Source organism: Meleagris gallopavo, chromosome 14, assembly GCF_000146605.3.
Source record: "Meleagris gallopavo isolate NT-WF06-2002-E0010 breed Aviagen turkey brand Nicholas breeding stock chromosome 14, Turkey_5.1, whole genome shotgun sequence".
Classification (NCBI taxonomy): Eukaryota; Metazoa; Chordata; class Aves; order Galliformes; family Phasianidae; genus Meleagris; species Meleagris gallopavo.
The window spans coordinates 19,205,546-19,227,964 of NC_015024.2; the positions used below are offsets into that span (position 1 = coordinate 19,205,546).

General features: G+C 50.7%; 1 protein-coding gene across 1 annotated transcript in view; it reads right to left on the reverse strand.

Moving 5' to 3' along the window:
- The window catches only part of PLXND1 (plexin D1), a gene marked incomplete at its 5' end in the record, with an annotated part of 64,013 nt that overhangs the window by 35,035 nt on the left and 6,559 nt on the right, over positions 1 to 22,419 (reverse strand). Inside the window, 12 exon segments of the mRNA XM_019619985.2 lie at positions 3 to 47; positions 1,792 to 1,955; positions 4,293 to 4,386; positions 5,185 to 5,274; positions 6,792 to 6,896; positions 9,005 to 9,107; positions 9,705 to 9,813; positions 11,278 to 11,452; positions 11,933 to 12,062; positions 12,677 to 12,777; positions 14,472 to 14,603; positions 17,072 to 17,248. Coding sequence (XP_019475530.1) covers positions 3 to 47; positions 1,792 to 1,955; positions 4,293 to 4,386; positions 5,185 to 5,274; positions 6,792 to 6,896; positions 9,005 to 9,107; positions 9,705 to 9,813; positions 11,278 to 11,452; positions 11,933 to 12,062; positions 12,677 to 12,777; positions 14,472 to 14,603; positions 17,072 to 17,248 — 1,425 coding nt within the window.

Here is a 22,419-nt window from a genome sequence, read left to right on the forward strand (position 1 = left end):
ATGGTCAGCAGAGTGCCCCCCTCCAGCGGCCCGCGCAGCGGCTCGATCTGCGCCACCAGGGAAGAGGTTGGAGGAGAACCTCCTTCGGTCCCCGAGCCGTCCCCATGCCTGTGTCCGCGCTCCCTTGGTCTCGGTGAAGAGGGCCGACCCACTGCTCATGCTGCGGCTCTCCGCAGCGCCACCAAAACACTGCCCACGCTGCGGCTTCGCAAACAAGAAAGTGACACGCTTCTGGGCAGCTTTGGTACTGGGGCTTGGCCAGGGGTTACTCCAGCTCCAAGCACATCCAGGGTGAATGATCATCCCTTCTCACCGCATGGAGGTGAGATAGAGACATACTGGATACGCAGAAACCTAGAGCTGGGGTGCAGTGCTACTGCACTGGGAAGAGAGAGTCCTGCCACTGCATTTTTATACACAGCTGGGTCTTTCATGACAAAAGAAGGAAAAAAGGACATCTGGCCAGCATCCCTGCAACTGGTGACGCAGGACATGTCTAATGACTCAAGAAAGCTGATCCCTATCCGTCTCCAGCCACCGCTGGTTTTCCACCTGGCATTTCTGACCTCATGCTACAATGAAGAGGAAATGGCCAGTATTATTTCCTCACCAAATGGGTTAGATAAATCCCCTCAATTGCAAATGCGATGGCAAACCGTGGCAGTGCAATTGTAAGCCGCCTGGTAACACCAACCAGTACCAGAGTGCATTTGGTGAGGTCACGTCCCAAGGCTGCTGTCAGCACATCCCAGCATCAGCCGTGCATGGCAGCTCCTTCCCCACCCAGGGCTGACCGCTGCCCTCCACAGCCTTGGTGTCTTCCCTCACCCACCACAATGCTCCGTGTCTGCAGGAGGGCTCTGAGAGGCCTTATTTTCTTGTATGACTCCAAAGGATTTGTATTTACCATCTACTAATGAAATAGCAAGAGAATTCCATGGCACTTTGCAACCTGAACTGTGGTTTCCTTCCATTATTTTCTGGCAAGGTGCTGATAACGCTCAGTGTGCATTAGGGAAGGAGTGGCTCACGGAGGAGCGGCTCTCTCCCACGGTGACAAGAGGGAAGGGGTAGGTAGTGGCGGTCCCTGCAGTCCCTCTGTGTAGCATTACAGTACATGGAAGTTGAGCAGTTATTACCACATGCCTCCCAAGAACAGAAACCCCGTATTACGATGGCCACATTAGCTGTTTTCCCTCTCAAGCCTCCTCTCCTTTCCTAGTGAGCTTGTTTTAAGATCTGCTCCATTTAGTTTCTTTTCTACTCACTGGGGACAAATTTTTTTGTCTCACACCATCTCTCAAAGCGGAACCCCCGATCCAAACATCTCCCCAAACATTAATTCAACTGTAGTTTAAATAAAATTCATTTCAAAATGCATAATGCCAAAGGCCTCTCCACCACTATTAATCTCAGCAGAACTGCAGAGCATGTGTCTGGAGATAGGGCTCACATTCATCTTTCAGCCGTGCTCCATTAAATGCTATTTCTGATAAGAATCCTTCAGCTGATCCTACAAATCCTTCTTGGTTTACCAACCCCAGGATCTCTAGTACATTTTGACTGTGCTGTTGTTGTTTTTCCTGCTATCATGAAGAAGATTGAATCTTGTCACTAGCGAGATGATTTTGGAATGTGGTTTTCTATTTTCAGGTGACTCAACAGCAAAAAAGCTCAGTGAATAATTCAGCACTGGTCTTGACCTTGCCTTGTGCCAGGGCTACAGCACAGCTCCCAGCCAAGGACAGCACAGCCAGCACCTGCCCTGCCCCGCACCCCTCCAAGTCTCACCTTCTTAATCTCAGGAGCTGGACACACGTCCGAGGGCTGGGGGGACTCAGTGCTCAGCCTGCAGCTGGAGCTGCTCTCACTCCAGACGCACCGATGTCCCAGGTCCTCCCTGCCCAGGCACTGGGAGCAGTCAGCACTTCCTGTCGCGCAGTTGTACACCTCCACTACACCACAAGAGACAACAGAAAATGTGAGCTTCTGGGCCAGAGGATTTCATAGCTTCGCTTAGCTTTAGGCAGTAAGGAAAGCTCCCACAGCTATATTAACCCAACTAACAGCTGAAATCCAGTGGAATAGCAGAAGTGCCTGCACGCACAGCAGAGATGAGGCAGCGTTTGGCTGCCATCCTGCAGAATTCCCAGAAGGACTGGGTGCTTGTTATCATCGCAATACAATTTGGCACTTTCTTTTCCTTTTCTCCTCCCTACGAAAAGCAAACAACACTCAAACTCGGAACCTTTTGTCAATTTACACTACACGTTTCCAATTCTCCACATCCACACGGGAAGCTGCTTGACAAGGCTGGCTTCATCATTTAGCACAGCAATCACATCGCTTCCACACTCCTGGACAAAATGTGATTGTTACAATGCTTTGTACAATGTTTACATTCCCTTTCCGCCCGGTGATCATGGGCTCTCTTCATCAACTTCTCCTTTCAGATCTGCTTAGCTTCCAAATTGTTTTCCTACAAGACTTTCACCTCTTCATTAGCCAGTGCCATAGGTTATGTTTCCTTTCCAGCCCAAAGCCTTCTGCCAGCGGAGTGTGGGCATCCGCTGAGATAAACAGCCAGAAACATTCAGGAAACGATGCTTTCACACCCTTTTTCCCAGAGGAGAGTTTGCAGAAGAACATAAAATAAAGCAACACTCATGTGTGACACTTATGCTGACAGGAGGATCTCAAAGTGCTTCATAAACAACTAACGAGTCTCTCAGCCCTCATCGTTCTGCCTGTGCTTATCCCAGTGAAACGCCACTGGCACAGAGGAACTCCCATTCTCCACAAAAAGCTGAGCTTATCTCACCTCGATTTGTGCCTACCAGCGAGTTACACTGGTTGGCCTTCCACCCAACAGCAGCCAGCTGGAATTCCTTCAGCGAGCCACCAAAACACAGTTACAGTAAAGGATAATAAATATCAGGAAACACCAGAAAACAACAGTAACTCCATTAAATTCAGAATAAAAGACACTTATATTGGCAAGGCAAGTCTTCATCTCTGCTGGCAAGTACCCCCAGTTTAGCTGCATCAATCTGCTCAAGGCAAGGAGGAGCCAGGACATTACAGCAGTCCCACGGGACTCCAGATATTCTGGCAAATTCAAACTGATGTCAGTACAGGCCACAGAAGCCAACCCCTTCTCCTGCAGGAGGAGATGTGGATTCCTCTCTCTGCCCTGCCTTCCTGCTCCCAGCAACACGCGCGGAATTCACAATCCTCCACTGCATGTCAGAATGATCTTAGCTCAAATCTCCTTTTTCTCCATGTCGAATCACTTACCTCTCTGCAACTCAAAAAAATAAAAATAAAAAATGACACTTTCTTCTTTCTGCTAGGAAACTATGGCTCAAGTTTATGTGGATATTTCAGAAGCTTTACAAGATACATCTCCTTTATACACTGGGATTTACTATGGGGAAACCTTTTTATCCGGGGTCACTGACTGATGGTGCTAATGTTTCTCGACGTACTACAGCCACCCTCCAAAGATAATATTTATCTTTGTGTAAATATGGACTATCTCCATATTTAAGGACATAGTCCTCTTTTGCATCTAGTACAGATCAATACCTTGTATAGAACTGCTAACACTAGTGAGAGAGGAAGCGCCCCAAAGATGCTGCACACAGCGATAGCATACAGCAGGGCTCTGGCCAGGCAGGGGGCAGAGGCTGCTGTGCAGCTCTGGCGCTGCAGGCTGGGCTGGGCTCGTCCTATCTAAATGTCATGTTTTGGGTGCATTTCTCATCTGACTTTTTGCCTTCCAGTTTGCTGATGTAGCAAGGGCTTTTTAGGAATCCAAGCATTCTTCCCAGAGACAGAGAGTGGGATGGTTGAAATGCATCTACACATTTCATTCTTTGTCAGCACAGGAGAAAAAAAAAAGTTTCCATTTTTACAGCTTGCTGAGTTTCGATGCCACAGCCCTGGACAATGACAGGGCCCTTCCCTGTCCCTTATCTGCTCAGGACACATTCCTCTGCTGACCTGGGATTCCCCTGCCCTGTGCTGAGCCCCCACGCGCTCCATTCCACACACTGCGGGAGGCCAACAACGCACTCAAGGACAGGGATTGAGTTTGCCTGGTGAGTGTTCATCTGGTTTCTGCACACACATCTGCACACCCACAAGTCTGGGTAAATGTGCTTTGTACATGTGCTGGAGAGAAAGGGAAGGGCTATGCCCACCTGAGCCACGATATCTCTCCTGAGCCATTAAACTTTGCCAGGGTTTTAGGATCATTCATACTGACCAGATGGGAACAGAACTCAAACCTGTCATCATCTCTGGACTGTCGATAAATCTGTCTGGTCTGTCCTTCAACTGAAGGTTTATTGGGAAGAGATGGCTTTTTTCCGATGTGTGGAGCTGCAGGAAAACAGCAATGAACAAAAGCTAAGGACATTCAGTAAAACACAAGGTTACATGTGCACGCTGCACTGACTAATGTTGCTTGGTGCCCCTCCTAGCCCTGCTTCTCAGAACAGCATGGTCTCATTGGTAACAGAAGGAAAGAAGGGGAAGAGTATTTTCTCTTTCAATTGTTTTGTTGATCTCAGCAGAAGGTAAACAAGCACCGCACACACTGCAGTGAGAGCTGAACTCTGCTCTGATGACACTTTTAGTAGAAACAGACAGGACAATTAAAAGCCTGGCCAGTCTGCTCGTGTTCAGCGCTGGGCCGTGATACAGGGTTTGCAGGTGATGGGGAGGGGAAGTGCTCCTCTCTGGCCTCTCCGTATTCCCACTGGCAGGAGCCCAAATGTTTGCTGCATTTCAGAAAAGCAATTTGTCCTGCAGAAACTGCACGCCGCTCTTTGGTGAGCGTCTGAGCATTTTCTCAGGCCAAATCCTACTTCAGAAGTAAAGAGCCAGAATTAGCAGCACTGGAAAGTGGCCAGAATTTTGTCTGTGTTACTGAACTTTTCCATTTAACAAGATGAACCAGGCAGCTCCTTTCCAAAGCCCCAGCAGAGCAGGGCTGAGCCAGCAGCACGCAGCAAGCCTCTGCTTGGGGCGCTAACCTGCTTCGTGCTTCTTCAGCTGGCAGCACGGATCAGGAGGAGGGGAGAGGGTCTCAATCCCTCTCTGGGGGGCCAAGGGATGATTTCCCAGCTCTAGCCCTGCCCTGCAGCACTGGGGGCTCACGGCCACACCCTGACTCACCAACACATGGACACATTCCACAGCAGAGGAGTTCACCCAGCGGGCTTCAAACGTCCTCTCCATTCCAAAGTGGCACTCCAGGGCGGTCTCCTGGGGAAGGGAAGACAACGGCTGAAGGACCATAGCAAGTGTGTTCTGCAGTTCTGCACCACCATCAGTGGATGCAAGAAGCGCTGTGACTTCCTTAGCTTCTGCTGCGAATGCCTGGGTTGCACAACGGCCAGAGAAATTATAGCTAACACTGCTGAAGGGGCTGGGCTCTGCTCCTGGCTAATCCCGCTCTGTTAGTGTGGTGGCAGAGCTGCCTGGCTCCTGCGTGCCCTGCATGCTATTGCAAGCACACTGGCATGGGGCAGCCCTGTCACAACCCAGAGCCACGGCCCAGGCCCTATCACGGCCTCGGACCAACGCTCAGAGCTTGGCCTGTCACACACCGAGGGCCCACGCATCCTCTGCAGCCGCACCTGAGACACCAACAGGGACCTGGGCTCAAAGACACCTTTCTTCTGCTCCCAGCAGCTGCACAGAGTAGATCTCTAATTCAGATGAGGATCTAGCTGGGAGGATGTTCAAAAGCAGATTCTCAGTGCTGCTTTACTGATAACACAAGCCTCGAGTTAATGTCATGCCCCATCGGTCAGGTAGAACTCCTATCTCCAAGCAGACTGCTGCTCTGCTGCTACTGAGGACTATCTGCTCTTTATAAGTGGACAGATCTGACAACAGAGATGAAAGAAATCTGCAGTCTCCTGGCACGGAGGGGAAAGGGAGCCTCGCTGTGCAGAAAACCCAGCCCACTGAGGCAGGAAGGGTCCCAGTGGTGCCCCAGGACGGCCCTGCAGATGGTGGCAAAAGGAAGTGGAGCCCCAGCAGTCACCCCTGGGGATGGAGGAGCTTCAGCCCCTTTCCTGCTGACTTCATTTCCTATCAGGTTACGTGTGGTATGGCTTCCTCTCCAGCCACCTCCAGCATCCACAGAGGAAGAAGGATTTCTTGCCCTTTTTTGCTGACTGCAGAGGAGCACATCCGTGCTCACAAAGGCTGGACCTCAAGCAGGAAGCGACAGTGCGGGCTGGGCCAGGGGAGCTCATTGGGTCACACAGCTCCTCCCATCCTTCCAAACCCTTTCTCAGAGGGTTTCTTCTCGAGGAAGACGAGTCCCCTGGCTGCATGGTGTGTGAGCACTGTCCATATGCATGCTGCAAATCAGCCCCAGAAGCTCTATTGAAGACTTGACCTGAAATGACAGAGCACTCTTCTACAAATACCAGAGCTCAGTCACATGTTTTCCCAGTGCCCAGCTTTCCTAGCTGAAATTCCTCTGAATCCTCGTGGTATGAACATCTCAGAAAGCAGCACTGGATGTCCACTCCCATTTTTTGCCCTACTACAATTTGCATGTCTGAAAACTTTACAGAAAGGATGCTTTCACACACAAAACACGGCTCTGCAGTGACTGCCAGAAGCTAACATGTGGGCCTGGGTCCATCGCCCACCCTGAGGCAGAACCCACCCTGTATTCAGATGCCCTGCAGTCGACCCACCCCAGCTCAGATAACCAGGATGGCTAAGCTGAGCCTTTCCATTCTCTCTAGAATCTCTCCTACCTCAGAGAAGATCGTGTTGGCTAGTGTGATCGTGATGTCTCGCGACATTCCTGTGGGCATTGGGTCCATTGGGGCTGGTACAATCTGTGGGCAGTCAATTTTCTTCTGTCACAGACAAGAGAAGTAAAAAAGAGATGTTAGAGAGTGTGTTCTGATCATCTGCAGTGATTCTGCATCGCCATCCTGCACCGGGAGAGATGTACTCCTTGCCAAAGCACAACCCTGCATGCACTTCTCCGCTGCCAGTCCGGGCAGCTCACTCATTGCACACACCCCAGTGGTAGGAGCTGGGGATGGAGTGACCCTAGAGGGGTGCAGTGCATCCCATGAGGGCAGCTCTGCAGGCATGACCCTCCTGCTGGCTGGGAGCTGATGTCTCATCCACTGCCACGCGTGTTTCTGCAACCCCTGCAGGGATTTCCCTTTCTGCAGTCTCCCTCCCGCACATTATTTCAGAAGTGTGCAGGCCTGTGTGCGTGCGCATGCAGAGGAATGGGTGTAATGGGCTGCAGGGGGCTTCGGGAAGGGGACTGCAGCAGGACAGCTGCAATGAAAGGCCTAAACGAAGCTGAACAATGATTTTAAAAGGTCATCTGTCCCTCACTTTTGTTCTCACTTCAAATTGATGGCTCAGATATCGGAGCTGACTCAGAATTAAAATCCGTATGACAAGCCCATCCTGTTCTCTCACAAGATGTAAATTACACTGCAAAACTACAGCAAAAATGAAGGCAGCTTCTCCGCTGCCCCAGGGTATATCCAGATTAATGCCTTTGACAGTGGAGCCATTGGGGTAAAAGACAACAAAATATTTGGGCCATTATGCAGAATAATTTTCAGCAGGCAGGGTTTCCTGCCCGCCTGCACTGAGCCCACTGCTGACCGCACTGCTGCTCGTGCTCTGCTCCAGGGGGCACACATGGAGCTGGGCTGCCTGCCCTTCCCACGTCGGGTGGGAGAGATCAGGGAGCTGTGCAAGCGCTGCGTGAAGCACGCCTCGCCTTCATCAGGTACACTCAGTGCTGCCTAAACAAGGAGATGAAATAACAGAGATGCACATGCTAGGAGAAGTAGTACAACAGAGCAAAGCCATGGAAAGAGACTTCGACTTCAGTCCCAAGCTGCTTTGAGCTGAACCAAAAGAGTTAAAATAAAAGCAGCAGGGCTGCCGCTGGAAATTCATGCTAACATGCCTATGGCCAGGTGTGTCTTTGCATGTCACAGCAGCTGGCATGGCTTGCTAGATAAATATACTTTATAGGACTGACTAACTCGTTGCCTCGCAGTTCTTTTTCCCGCTGTTCGTCAGAAGGTAGAAACAGAGCCTTCCAGCTGAGTATATACTGTTCACATCTGGAGGAGGGTGAAGAGTCTGAGTATTTAAGATGCCGTGGACGAAGCCAGTGTGATGCTGGCTTCTCTGCAGATCTGTTCGCAGGTGGAGCCATGCCAGCAATGGTTTATTTACTAACAGCTGAGAATGCAGCATGAGGAGCCATGTTTGCAGGGCTACAGAGCACCTTCCTCTGCAGGCTGCTCCCCAGGAAAGCACTTGGGAAGGCCACAGACAGAATGGGACCATGCCCAAACCAGCACTGTGCCTGGCCTGTCTGCAGCTCGCTGCTTAGCCCCAGTCCAGACAGCAAAGTAAAACACCAGGAATGTTATGAAACAGGACATTTGCTAAGCAAAAGGCACTTTCCTTAACCACTCATTATAAACAGCGACGGCATTCACAAGAAAACACAATCCATTCAGAAACAATTCACAAAGCAGAAGAAATACATCCTGCATTCCCAGGGAACAATCCACCAGCTGCGACCCAGCAGTGACAGGAAGCATTCCATATTGTTCTTCTATCAGACAGGACGGTGTGGGGTAGCCATGTGCTGTACATGTCCGCCCGTCCCACTCGGGCTCTTGGAGCACCACCTCAGGTCTGGTGGGGCTGAACAACCAGGGCAGCGAGCACACGGAGCTCTGGAGGAGCTGAGGTAGGGCTCAGAACACCACTGCCAAAAAATGTGATGTACAGTGGCAAAGCTTGGCTCACAGCTATGGCAGACTGATCACTAGAAAAGCCAATTTAATTTAACTTCAATTTAAATTTCAGAAGTGGGAACACATTGAGGCTCTGGGTTAGCAAAAGCTTTAATTTGGAAAGGGTCGATTTTCTCCTTCAGATGAGTACTGCCAGTGGTGCCAGGTCTTACCCTCATCTGCAGCGCATCCTCACACCACGAGCGGTTGGAGACACACATGTACCTGGAGGGGCACCAGTAACACTTCCACCTGGTCGAGAGGCAGCTGGTGCACCTGCAATGCCAAAGGAGAGGGATGAAAAGCAGATTTGGAGGTGCTCAGCAGAGCTGAGTCACACAGTAAATCTTCACAGATTGCGTTCAGTCTTTAATGTGCCCAGGAGAAACCCTCCCACCACTGGCACTGCCATTTTCTCTCCTTCCACCTGAGCAGGCTGGGAACATGCACGGAGCCACCCGCCCCAGCGTGCTGTGAGTAGGGAGGCTAGCTTGGCTGCCTGAGGGTTAACAGAACAAGTCTCATACAGACATACAGAAATATTATTCTTGTTTAAAAAAGCCAGCATGTCCAGATGGCTTGAGATGCCTCTAGGACCCTCCTTTGTAAGTCCCTGGCAGCGCAGCAGCCACCTTCCTGCCAAATCCTGCCCAGGCCCCCAGCGTCGGGCTGGCAGGCACTGCGCTCGCCCAATTAACCCCAGGCTGGAGGCCTTCACCACCCAGGCACACGCTTCTGGCCTCAAATTGCCGGATTTGTCCCCGTTTCCCCAGTGCACAGCAGCAGGAGATGCGGCACCAGAGCCACCAGCATCCTGCCCTGCCCCAGCGCAGCCCCAGGCAGCAGTGCCGCATGCAAACGTGGATCACTCACGCTCTCTTTGGGTAAATGTTTCCAGTTCTTTTGCAATCGTAGATGGTGAAATTGGCCTGGATAATATTTTTGCTGTTGACCTGGAGAGCTGTTTCAACAGTCACATGGTCTGAGAGAATGAAGCCAAAGAACACTGGGTTGCAAGAGCCTCGCTCCTCAGAGCTCACTCTTAGAAGACAAGACAGGCCCTTGGGAAAACAGCAGCTAAATCTGATTTGTTTTCTCTAGGGCTTCCTTTAAGCTGTGTTTTGGAGCTCGGACCATTCATCTTATGCCCTCTGACTTCAAACCCTTCCCTCTTAAATCAACACTTTACAACACCCTTGCCAAAAGAACATTGCAAATTTCAGCAGAAAATTCCAATGCGTTGCACGAGGGTTAACTAGCGAGTTAATTGTTGTCCTTCCTTACAGTAGGTGCTAAGTGATATCTTTAAGAAAAAAAGTAATTAAAACACGTTGGTTAACATGTCTTAAACCCCCATTCACTTTCCCCATAACAACAAACCCAGAGAAAGAGTGGAGATCCCTTTTTTGGTGACATCGTGCTGCTATGCTGGATTCCCCCTCCCACAAAAATCGCTTCTGCTTTTTTTTTTCCCCCACAATTTTGCCATATAAGCAGAGGGACAAGAAACAATGCCTCTTTCAGAATATGTACAATAAATCAATGCACTGGATTCCTGAAATTCATCTGGATATTGCCATAACTAACAATACAAAACAGTTAATAATCTTCCATTCTTTGGATAGCTAGGGGGAAAAACAATGCAGCCTTATAAACTTGCTTATGAAAAGTAGGGTTTTCAAAAGGACTGGCTAATTCTTCTCCTACTGAAGTCAGTCATCTTCAATAGGGCATTCACTCTCAGCTTGAAAGATAAAAATTTAACACTCGAGTCTGGAAGGAATCAGCACACTGCCCAGAGGAGCAATGAAGCGGGGCTGACTGTCCCCGAGCACCCAGCTCTGGGCAGCTCGGGTGCAAAGCTGGGCTGCCAACAGCCAGGGCTGAGGGTGCCCACTGTGCTGCCAGCTGCCGCAGCGTGGGCATCAGACATTGGGCAATTCTCAAAGCAGGGAATACTGGAAGATGTCAGACTGGCCTTTGGTTGCATTAATGAGGTTAGAGTTTCTGAACTATATTTAGGTACGTGTTTGCTCTTTTTCCGGAATTCCTGAAGGGCACTGTAGGTTTCAAATGGAGCTTAAGCAAAAGCAATTGGAAGTACTGACAGAGGTAGTTGATAGTTTCCATAGACCTGCTCTGTTTTAGTACTTACTGACCTAATGCAGAAACTTTAACCAGATACATCTCAATACAGTAAGCATGGGAATGAACTTTTACATCCTTCTCTTTAGAACAAAAATTGGCAGGTTTGAAATACTGTCAATCCGTGTGAAGATGGTGGAACATCCACACTTTAAAGTCATATGCCCTACGAAACAGGAGCAGCTTGGGTCTTTCTTCTCCATTCGCATTATCTGCACATACAACCAGGCAGAAAAGGCCTATGAAAAACTATTTCCATAGCAGTAGCAAGAATGGGCTGAGCTTATATTCCTTCACATACCTTGGTCTTCTGGAAACGCAGGGTATTTCTGGCGTGGAAGTAAACTGCAGTAAATAAATTGGTTTGCATAATCTCCAGCAACTCTGGCTACCGTGTGGATATTATTTCCATAATTGCATGAAATATTTGTTCCGTTTAGGTTTGGGATAGTCCCATTTATTTGTATTATCAGGACCTACAAATGGGGGAATAAAAAATCAGTTATTTGCTTAGAAAATCATATTTACCATAGTCAGTGCTTCAGAAGTGTTTCATAAACTGGGAACTCCAAAACAAGCACACAGACAGCTGTGTGCCCTCATTTTGTGCATTCTGAACTCTAAAAACACTAACTGGTGCATTATCAGCTGACACAATGCGCTCTCAGCACCTGCCTGCCAGCCCCTGCACGGCCCCCATGGGATGTGCACATGTTAGCACAGCAGAACCATAGAATCATAGAAAAATCACAGAATGGCCTGGGTTGAACAGGAGCACAATGATCACTGAGTATCAATCCCTCTGCTATGTGCAGGTCGCCAACCAGCAGCCCAGGCTGCCCAGAGCCACATCCAGCCTGGCCTTGGATGCCTGCAGGGATGGGGGATCCACAGCCTCCTTGGGCAACCTGTTCCAGTGCCTCACCACCCTCTGTGTGAAAAGCAATCAATCCTACCGGATTCTCTTTGTCAATATTAATCTCAGGCTCCAAAATGGTCATGGAAGGGCACTGCTGCACTCCTTCACTTGCGCTCGCCCAGAAATTGGCTTCTGTGAAGTTCATGCACTCATGCTGCAGAGAACACCTGCAGGACACAAGGGAACAACTGGTGCTTGATTATTTTCAAAGAGAGTTGATAAATACACTGACACTCCTGCGATCAAAGAGCCTGAAAAAATCCCATCTGCACTTTTTTCTTACATCCATGCAGTTAAGGAGAAAGCCCTGCTGCGACATTTGAGCAGCTGGTGCCATGATAAGAGCCACTGCATCCACCTGCACCACTGGGTTTCAGTGAAAGTGAGAGCGGGCCATGCTCAGCAGATAATAGGGAAGGAAAGGTGAAATTTTGTCTGTAAATACTCAGTCTACATTTGTAAACTTCCATTTGAGCATCGTCTTCTACCAATAACTAATAATTGCAAGGGTTATAGACATTCTCTGGCAGGGTGCTGGGGCTGGCAGTCCCATGGTTGGATGCCTGCAAGATGTTCCTTGCACTGGCAGCTACCTGCAGCGTAGCAACTACTGTTACATGGTGGCTCAAAAGTGCACCTCATATGTGATTATTTTTAAAAGTATTTATTTTGTGAGGATGGAACAGAGACTGGTGGAAACACAAAGCCACCAAGAATGCCCATCTGTGGCCTCAAAGTCCAAAGCTGTTGCCATCCCACATCGGGACACAACAGGTCCTACCTGGTCTCCATCGTGCACCACCCACAGTATGCGTCGGCTGCAGCCAGGCACTCCGCACACGTTGAGTACTGCTCGCAGGCAGCCACCTTCACTCGTGTCATCTGCACAACAACAGCATGGTTGCACCCAAATGTTTCATAATGCCACAGAAATGCTGCACCTGGCTTTGATGGTGCTCCAGCAGTGAGGCACAGAGCCCAGCACTGCTGCAGCCACCAGCACGGAGCGGGCACCGCAGGCAGCCTGACTCGACAGCCTGGTGCTGCAGCTGTGCAGGGCTGGGTTGCTCCTCCTCAGCCAGCATCTTCAGCACCAGTGTGTGATGGGAAAGTGATGGGGAGTGACGGGACACCTCTCCTCTGCCTCAGAGAAGATGGCTGGGGTTTCACAGCTTCTCCCTGGTTTTGAAAAGCTCCTCAAGCTTTCAGAGAGCTCCTTTCTTAAAACAGCCAAATGGTGTTTGGTTACTTATAAACTGATCAGAAAGCCACACCATTTTGAAAACCTTAGTTTCTAAAAAGATCACAGTACTGCTGCAGCCTTATTCTGCAGGCACACTTCAAGGGAAAGTGTGCATCAGTTTCTGCTTCTTCCTCCGTCAATTTCTGAACTGTTGGGAGGAAAAACCAAGTTTGGTAACTCAGAGGTCAAACAACAGGAGTGCCCTGGCCATGCTCTGCTCCTCAGGTATTGGGGGCACATCAACATGTCTGGTTTGCTGAGAAAGGAATGAGCATACGAGCAGCAGAGAGGTGCTGCTCTCAGAGCTTTATCCAGCCAGGAATGAGGTCCTCAGCACAGCCTGAGAGCAGAGAGGAGAAAGTCAGAAATATCAGCTGGAGAGGCATCCTGGGAGTGTTCTGTGAAATGATAATGACCAATCTGCAGGGAATTAGGACTTAGAAATATAAATGCAACATGTAACGTTTTGGTTGTGCATCTGTTTCTACAGATTAAAATGTAATTCAGGACAAACCACCAGAGCCCGGAGTGCTCAGCTCTCATCTTCCTCCCCTGCTCACTTGAGGGAGACGAGCCCGTCTGTTCCTACCTGCTGCAGGCTCACACAGCCCCATCCCCGCTCCGCTGGCGGCTGTGCAGGAGCTGCCCCTGCAGAGCCCTCCTGGCAGGCAGCCTTTCTGTTGGGATTCCCCAAAGCCTCCTCACAGACCACATGCCATAATTCTCTGTTTTCTATAAAGCAACAGCCTCAGCTTATCTCCACTCTCCCACAAGTGGGATCAGTTTAGATATCTTCCACTCTTCCTTTCATCTCACCACCACAAAGACAGGAAAACCAATGTGAATAACGGGAATATTCCCTGCCCCAGGCAGCAACGAATCATCACAAGGCAGGAAAAAGTCTTGTGTGTGTTTGAAATCACACTGCTCCAGAAATATGGCCAGCAAACCATAATGCACAACTGCTGCCCAGCTGGAAGGTGCAGAGACCCAGCCGACACCTCACCACTGCAACTGGACACAGCAGTGGGGAAAGTGCCGAAGCCCACCGCCCATCATCCACATCCCAGGGCACTGGCCCTGCTGTCACTGCACCGCTCAGGGTGGAGGCATGGTGAGCCCATCCACTGCAGGACTGCTGCCAGCAGCATGGCAGGCATGGGCACTGCATTAGGAAGGGTGGAGGGGTGCTACGACAGCAGCTGAATCCCCCAGCTTCTTCTGCTCTGCCCACTGGCATCACAGCACATTGTAATGCTCCTTCCTGAACTCAGCTCTGTGCTCAAGACGAGGTCAGACACGCTGCTCAATGGGCGGTGAATGCAGAACTCACCTGATAGGATGTCATCAGATAGAGGTAGGTGGGATCAGAGGGGTCGAACTGCATGATGGGGTGGACAGGCTCTCCATAAGCCACTGAGATGGATCTCCTGCTGACAACCCTCATGGCACTGTCCAGGTTAATCTGTAGTGAGAAGAAGCCACTCACTGAGAGTATTTCTCAAACACTATGGAGAGAAGATTATTTTTCCTCAGTTATAAACAAGAATCAAGAGGGTATCTAAAGACATTCTGTATCTTCGGGTGCTGCAGACCTTTAAATGCTTTACAGCTTGCAGACATAGAGCTTTATGGCAAAACCATCTCTGTGGCACGGGGAAGCCACTCCGCCAGGAGAAATGCCTCGTGCTGAACACACCTCCCACCCCTCAGTCCCTCTATCTGAGGCAATGGCCACCTGGAATCCTTTCAGCCTCAGGTCCTGCCTGCAGCACTGCCTGCCTACATGGCCACCAGGCCATTCCCATCTCAGCACATGTTGAGTGCTGCTCTCACTGCACCCTGATGTAAATGGCATCAGCCTTCAGCCCTCACTACGTACATATCTGCATTTTTGTTACAAAGAACACTTCATTTCTAAAGCTTAATGAAAAACAGCAGCAATCAGCAATGCAGACATGTAACGTGGCATTCCCTCCTCCCTGCTTATCTGAAAATAAGTGTGTCATTCGTGGCCAGAAGCTTTTATCCCTGCTGACTCCTGGGGACCACAGCAGCCACAGCAGGAGAGCTGCACCCACCTTGCCTCACCAACCACCCGCCAGCCACCAGCAGTCATGGAAAAGGCTGCACAGTGTCAGCCCGCTTTTCAGATCCCAGAATGTCTTGGCATTTGACTTGAGAGCTCAGCAAATTAAATGTGGCATTGCTGAGAGGAAATAACAATAGGGCTACACAATTTCACATGACAGTCACTTTTCAGCTTAAACCTGAAAGGGAGTCAGGAAAATTCCTCCTTGCTAAGGAGGCAGTAATTGCAGGGACCAAGCAAGCCTGCTCTCTCTAAAGTCTGAATTAATTCACGAACATAAGATTAATTAATTCTTACACTAGAGCTGCACTGATATGTCCTGGTCAGATAGCTAGTGCAGACTGAACACACAGTGCTTCCCATGCGAGCAGCCTTAGAGAAAGAAGGGAGCTATCGTTGCCACTTTTAAAACCTGGCTATTCAGAGCCAAATAATTTTGCCTGTGATCACCCACAGCACACAGGAACCAAGCCCTGGTGCCCACCTCAGCGCTATGCCACCCTTTCCCTCCTCGCTGAGCTCTCCTCCAGTGCCTGCTGCTCCCAGCTGCTGCCCCAGGTCCCTCCTTCCGAGCGCAGTGATCCCACACTCGTCCTGCCCAGACCCTCCGCTGCGCCACACGGAGCTGCTGCTCCTTTAATGACTTTGCTGGCCATGGCACAGATAACGGCCCCGTGAGATGCCCGCCTGCAGACTATCTGATTAATTCCCCATTCCCTGGCAGCCATAATTGCTGCTGGAAGGAGCTGGCCGAGCACTATTTCTGCCCCTTTGCTGTCTTTTCTCAGGCAGCAAATCTAAGTGATAACTCACGCAAAGTATCTCGTATCCCGTGCCAAACAACAAGGACCCCGAAGGTAAAAGGGCTTCTGGTTATGCAGCTGTGTTGCAGAATTGGATTAGAGCTATCTGAGCAAATTATCCCAGCAAAGGGAGCCAGGAGCCTCTCCCTAATGGAGGCTCGGTAGATAAGGCTGCTTGCTCTGCAATGGCAGTGAAAGGAGAGCTGTCAGCGCGGTGTGATCGCACTGTGCTGTGTGTGGCACACGCTCCCCCAGCACAGCACCTGCAGGTGTGCCGGCTCCAACAGCCCCTGCAGGCAGGACTCAGAGCATCCATCGCCCTCTGATCTCTCCCATGCTTCTGTCAGAAGCACTGGAAACAAGGGAAGAGACAGGATCCGTTTTCTTCTTCACAAGCATCCTGTATTCCACATAAAGCATGCTGACACACAGCAGCTATCTGTCAGCCATGCTTCTCCTCCAGGGCTTCCCCCCTCCTCCTCTATGGACTTTTGATGCTAAGAACACACTAACCTGTTGTGTCTGGCTGGAATCAAAACTTCTTTGGGCAAACTTCAAGCCTTTAAGTTACTGAAACCTCAGCTTGCCTCTTGGCTCCAGGCACTGCGCTGCTCCGCGCTGCCTTTGGAACACGGCATAAAATCAACACCGTCAGGCTCAGGGATCCGCACCTGTGCAGGGCTCAGCGAGGTACTGCCTGGCATTCCCCTGCCCACATGGAGCCCTCCAAGGCCCTCAGCTCACAGGGAAAGTTTATTAGAAGAGCCGTTAATAATTAAATGCTGCACAATAACATTTTCAGCACAGGTCTCATCAAGTACATCCCGCTCGAGCGGCAGCCTTGAACAGTAATTAACAGCCACCAGTCAGCAGGCAGTGCACGTCACTGTGCAGAGCACAGCAGCAACCAATTACCTCTTTATTGCCAAGTGAAAGCAGGTGCTAAGAGAAATTGGTAACACGCTTCCCATCGTGGGCCAACCACACCGACGGCGGCTGCCCTGTACCCCCACTCCCCGCCCCCACTCCCCCACTTGCCTTCAGGAGTCCTCCGCTGGCAGTGCCCAGGAACACCACGGTGTAGTTGTTGATGCTGGTGACCGCCACAGCAGTGAGGCCATTGTAGGTGAGGATGGGGGTGGCGGTGATGGGGTTTACGATGGCCAGCGGGTGCTGCAGGTGCGCTGCTCCACAGTCCAGCTGCTCCGGCTGCAGCTGCAGGGATATGCATACATTAGGGGTTCAGCACAGCAGATCCTCCTCACTGGGACGAACTGCCAGACCCACACAAAGCACCTTGCCACCAAGCAAGGAAACACAGGGTGATACAGGCCTGCAGCCATTCACAAGATGTTGGCTGTGTGCATCTGGCTTCTTTTGTCAGCTGCTTGCATTACCCTGGCTAAACTGAAGGTATCGTGGGGCCAGGAGCTGCAGTCCTGGCAGAAAGCCCTCACATGGAGCTGGGTGCCTGACACTGTAATTGGAGCCACTGGGTAGGTACCGTGGCTTTGCACCCATGTCAGGTGTGAAAGAGTGATGGCAGAGGACAAATTGTAAGGAGTCCTTATCTATGAATGCAGTCTGTGAGAGGATATTTGGCGTCCATAGCCCACAGCACACAACCGACCCAACCACCCTGTGCTAAATTAATTAGCGCCGCTGCTGCATGACAGCAGCATTTACCAACCAGACCGACGCTTCGTATTTCTCCTTCCCCTTCAAGATGTACCCAAGATTTATGACTGCTCTCACCCCGAGTCCTCTGAGATTATCCTTACGATTTCTGCTCAGACGACGTGAATGGATTCAGCAGCGCCTGAATACCACGGCAGTCTGGCTGCCAACCATCTACCTGCTGTCGCTCCCCCAGCAGCTGTGAAGAAGCACCGTGGGGACAGCCGGCGCCGCTCAGCGACAGGCACAGAGAGAACCATTGCCACATCAGCTGCAGCATCGTTTCAGGCTCATCTCAAAAGCTGCAATTGAGCTGTCACCCTCGCAGGTGCTGGCACACAGCTAAGGGCCAACAAGTGTGAGTATGTGCAGGATGCCAGCCAAGGAGCAGTGGCAACCACAGCCCTGCCTGCGAGAGGCACACACACCACACCACGCCAGGCCGCGCCGATGGAGCTCTGTGCTGATGGAGCTCAGCCTGCAGCCCAGTGCCACACATTTTTCATGCCCTGCTGAAATCAGCCACGCTGTGGATATCCCACCCAGAACAGTAACCAGGAGCGTCACTGAGGCAGAACAAATGCAAGGATACTGGACTGCATGCTTCTATCAGACAGAAGCTGATGAGTGTCCCGTTTGGCACATCCCTTCCTTCCTGGGCTGAGCTCACCAGTCCTGTACCTGAATTCCTGGGATCAAATCATGCTGCCTGCAGCTCTCTCCTCAGAGCCCCCAGCCCTAATCAGCTCCTGGCTGCAGGTCTGGGGGGCACAGCGAGCACAGCCCCGCTCAGCCCCACAGGAATGGATGCTCCCAAAGCTGCTGCCTGGTGCGAATGGGAGCGAGACAAAAGGATCAAGTGGCAGACACAAGCGACTGCTAAACGTGTTTTGCAGTTTTACGACATTTCATTCCATTAAAAAATAAAACTGCAGCCCAAATTCCCAAGTGTATATGTTTCTCTCTGTAACTGGGCAACACAATCTCTTCCTGCTCTGCACAGAGTATGGCAAGCCATTCATTTTTCTGATTTAATGGTCTCTCACTCACAGCCAAACTTTTAGAAAAGCACTTGGTTTTACCAATTTATCTTGGGAACACATTTCCGGCTCCTCTTCGCTACTCATTACCAACACCTGCAAACCAAAGCTCCGTGGGCTCCTTCTGCTGGGCCGTGGCACCGCAGCAGCCTCATGGGGCACAGCGGGACTGCTCTGAGTGCAGATGGATGAAGCCAATGAAAGTTCCTTATCTGTCACCTCCACCTGTTTATAAATCACGTTTACAGACCCAATATAAATGCAAAGTGTTTTTTGTGGTAAACAGGATGTAACTATTGTAAAGCAGGCCAAGCATTATTTTGGTCACAGACATCCTTCCTCCAAAACACCTTTCTGTTGATGACATCAGTTCTTCTGAAGGACAGGAGGAGACAGATGGTGTTTCCCTCACTTGGGCTCTCGGGTGGGGTGACACAATATGCCACTTCTGTCTGTAAACTGCAGCACCAAGGAGATATTTTAGCTCCATCATTTTAGGGTAAACAGGATATGACCAAGTCACATCCTCACGCAGGCACCAGACAATCACACTGCAGCTTGGGAAATTTCACTTAGAAGTTGTGCTGGAAAGGATTCTTGATACAGAATGGGTGAAATTTTGCTCCATTTTAAACCACCCTAACCTACTCTGCAGCAAGGAAAGCAGGAGCAGAAGTTTTCTCCCAAGACAGCACCTTTCTGTCATCTGCACTTCCAAATAACCCCATGAGTATTTACAGTGTTTCCACTATTTTTCCACTAGACGCTGCAGACATCCTCAGTAACTCACAGAAGTACCGGGGGAGGTACGACTCAGCTCCTTCTGCGCCCCAGACGTTCGGCCATGCCACGCTCATGCCCTGCAGGAGCCACGTGGGTGTGAGCTGCTGCCAGCACTCAGCCAGGCCAGGCTGAGCCATGCCAAGGAGGGCATGCTTGGAATTTGTACAACACTGCAAAGCTGCTGCAAATCAATGCAAACCAAGGAGCAACATCTAAGACGAGGGCTGTCAGATTAACACAAGTGTGGCCAGAAAGTCAAAACGGGACAGAGATAAAAGATCTCCGATCACATCAGAGCTCAGGAGCTCGGCTGTGTTCACGGTGCAAGTTCAGCCTTTGTCCCAGGCCCAAACCAGTACCAACCGAAGCAGCAGTGTGCCAGGCCTTCCATCAGCAGGCCCAGCCCCGTGCTGCACCCCAGAGGCAGGCTCACAGGATGTCGGTTTCGGAAGGAAGTCTGCTGGAAACAGAAGGAGGAAGAGGAGTGGTGAGGCAGCACTCAGGAAATCTATGAAACGTACTGACTTCTGTATCCTGCCTTTGTGACCTTAAAAATAGTCCTTAAGCAAAGATGGAGTTTACTTCTGAATGAAAACCAGAAAAAGCCCTGCAGCTTCTGCTTGCAGCAGAAAACCCTTCCTCGCTGCACCGCAGAGCCACCGAACGGTTCGCAGTGCGGCAGCAGCAGCAGAGCCGCCCGCCCCGCCGGGCACCGCATCAGAGTGGATTAAAGCGTTGGCTCCCAACATGCCTGGAGTCCTGGGAAAATGACACCGCCAGCATCCGATAATCCGCTCCAAACTTGTTGATTTGTGGGACTTAGAACCGTCTTTATAGGCTCAAAATTTGGCAGTTGCTTCCACACAACTGACGTTTTCAGGCCATTACATTCTGTGATAAAAAGGCTCTGGCCTTATCTCCCGTCTTCCTCAACATAAACCACTGGGCTCTTATGAACATGTAGATATGACTCAGGGAAATCTCTCACATTGCAGACAGAACACCGAAAATGATTTGGATATGTCCAAAGCAAATAGCAGGGCACAGAGTCAGAGTTGAACAGGGAGAGAAATGTGGACACGACCACAGAACAGGCAGGGTGAGCAGCCGTGCAGCTCTCAGCTGCATTGCAAGGACAGAAATCTCAACTGCTGGTCTGTGTCCAGCAGCACTGGGCTCAACCAGAGCCCCTCCCCAGGCACAGCTATTCACTGCAGAGCCCTCTCAGCACAGCCAGCAGTTTGTACACACAATCACGCGTTTATCCGCCCGAGTGTTGCAACCAGAGCTGTCAAAAACAGGCTTGTAGGATGCCTGGAGGAAAATGTCATCCTCCGAAGAGGACTCCACTGTTCAGGCACTTGAAATGTAAGCGGTCTCTAATTGTGGTGCTGCTGCAAAGGCGGTCATTATCAGCTCCTGTGACTTCCCACCATGGTTTTAAAGCAATAAAGCAAATCTGTGCACTCCTAACCAGTGGAGGCACTTGGGCTGAGCTCCACCCGTAAAATTAATCACAATGCAGGAATCACACACACTGTGCAATCAGCTTCCCCACAGCACCACAGATGTCCTTAAAAAAGACTTCAGATGAAATTTGCGCCTGGTTTCACTGTTTATACAGGCTGCAAGTCTTGCGAGCAAGGAAGCAGCACTGCTGTGCTCTGTGCGATGCCACCCACTCCACAGTGCCATACCTGGCACAGCACCACTGCCAGCAGGTAACATCTGCCCAGGTGTTATCCCTAAGTGTCTGAAGTGTGCAAGAGGCCACGTGCAGCTCTTGGAACACCGCTGCTGACCCCTGTGCCTGTTTTTGCACTGGCACAGGGCTGCCAGCCCTCAAAGCACTGCCGTGAGACTGCAGGCCCCAGCACCAGCCCCGCTCGGTGATGGCTTTGCCCACGTTTTGTGGGGAACATCCCTCATGCTGCCGTGTCCGTGCAGTGTGTGGGTAACATTCGGCTCCACCAGCTCTGCTCCCAGCCCCGGCTGCTCTTTCCCAGCAGGAGCTTTCCAGCCGTAAGTTGGGAAAGTTAACGGCTTGTTGAATTGCAGTAATTGCTTATGAAAAGCTATCAACAGATTCCCTCTGTCAAACCCCCATGAATCACCATTCCCTTGACAAACGAGCATTCACTGTACCAAAGCTAGCGGCAGCCAGCAGAATAGATGTAGAATTTGTTGCACAGACAAAAATGACCGTATCAGTTCCCCAGTTCCTGCCCTCTGCAGCAGACAAATGTCACCCCCACACCAGTGTCCTTTTAGCTCCAGCACAGCTCCTGATGTCTCACAGTTTTTTTTAGCCTCCTATCTTCACTTTTAGTTTACAGGAATGTTTTAATTTTCCTCCTTCTCCCCTCTCCTCACTCCTGACTTCTTCCTGCCACTCCTGACATCCTCAGTATCACTCGGGGAGTTCACCTGATGGAAACAACCGTGGAGTTCAGAGTAGCGTCCCCAGCTTAAGGAAGCAGAGCAAATAATGAGTTTGTCCAGGTGGGCACAGTGACAAAGGGAAAGGGAAAGGCAGGCAACAAGAACCATGGACAAGCATTCTCCTGCGACTTCTCATCTTTTTACACCCGCTCTGCAGCTGCACAAGAATCAGTCAGGGTTTCTTACAAGCAGAAGCAAGAGGTGCCAGTGTCACCAGAGCTGCCGCCCGCTGGTTTCAAGAGGAGGGCCGACCCCAAGGCCCCCAGCAGCCCACCATGACAGCTCTGTGCAGAGCTCACCCCACGCCCCCCCCAGGCAGCACCATGCCCCTGCACCATAGACCCACACACTGCAAGAAGCAGAGAAACAAAGGCTGCAAACTGCACCTCTATGGTGCCACCAGGAAGACCAGTCATGCTTACAGCGCTGGTCCTCATCCCGCAA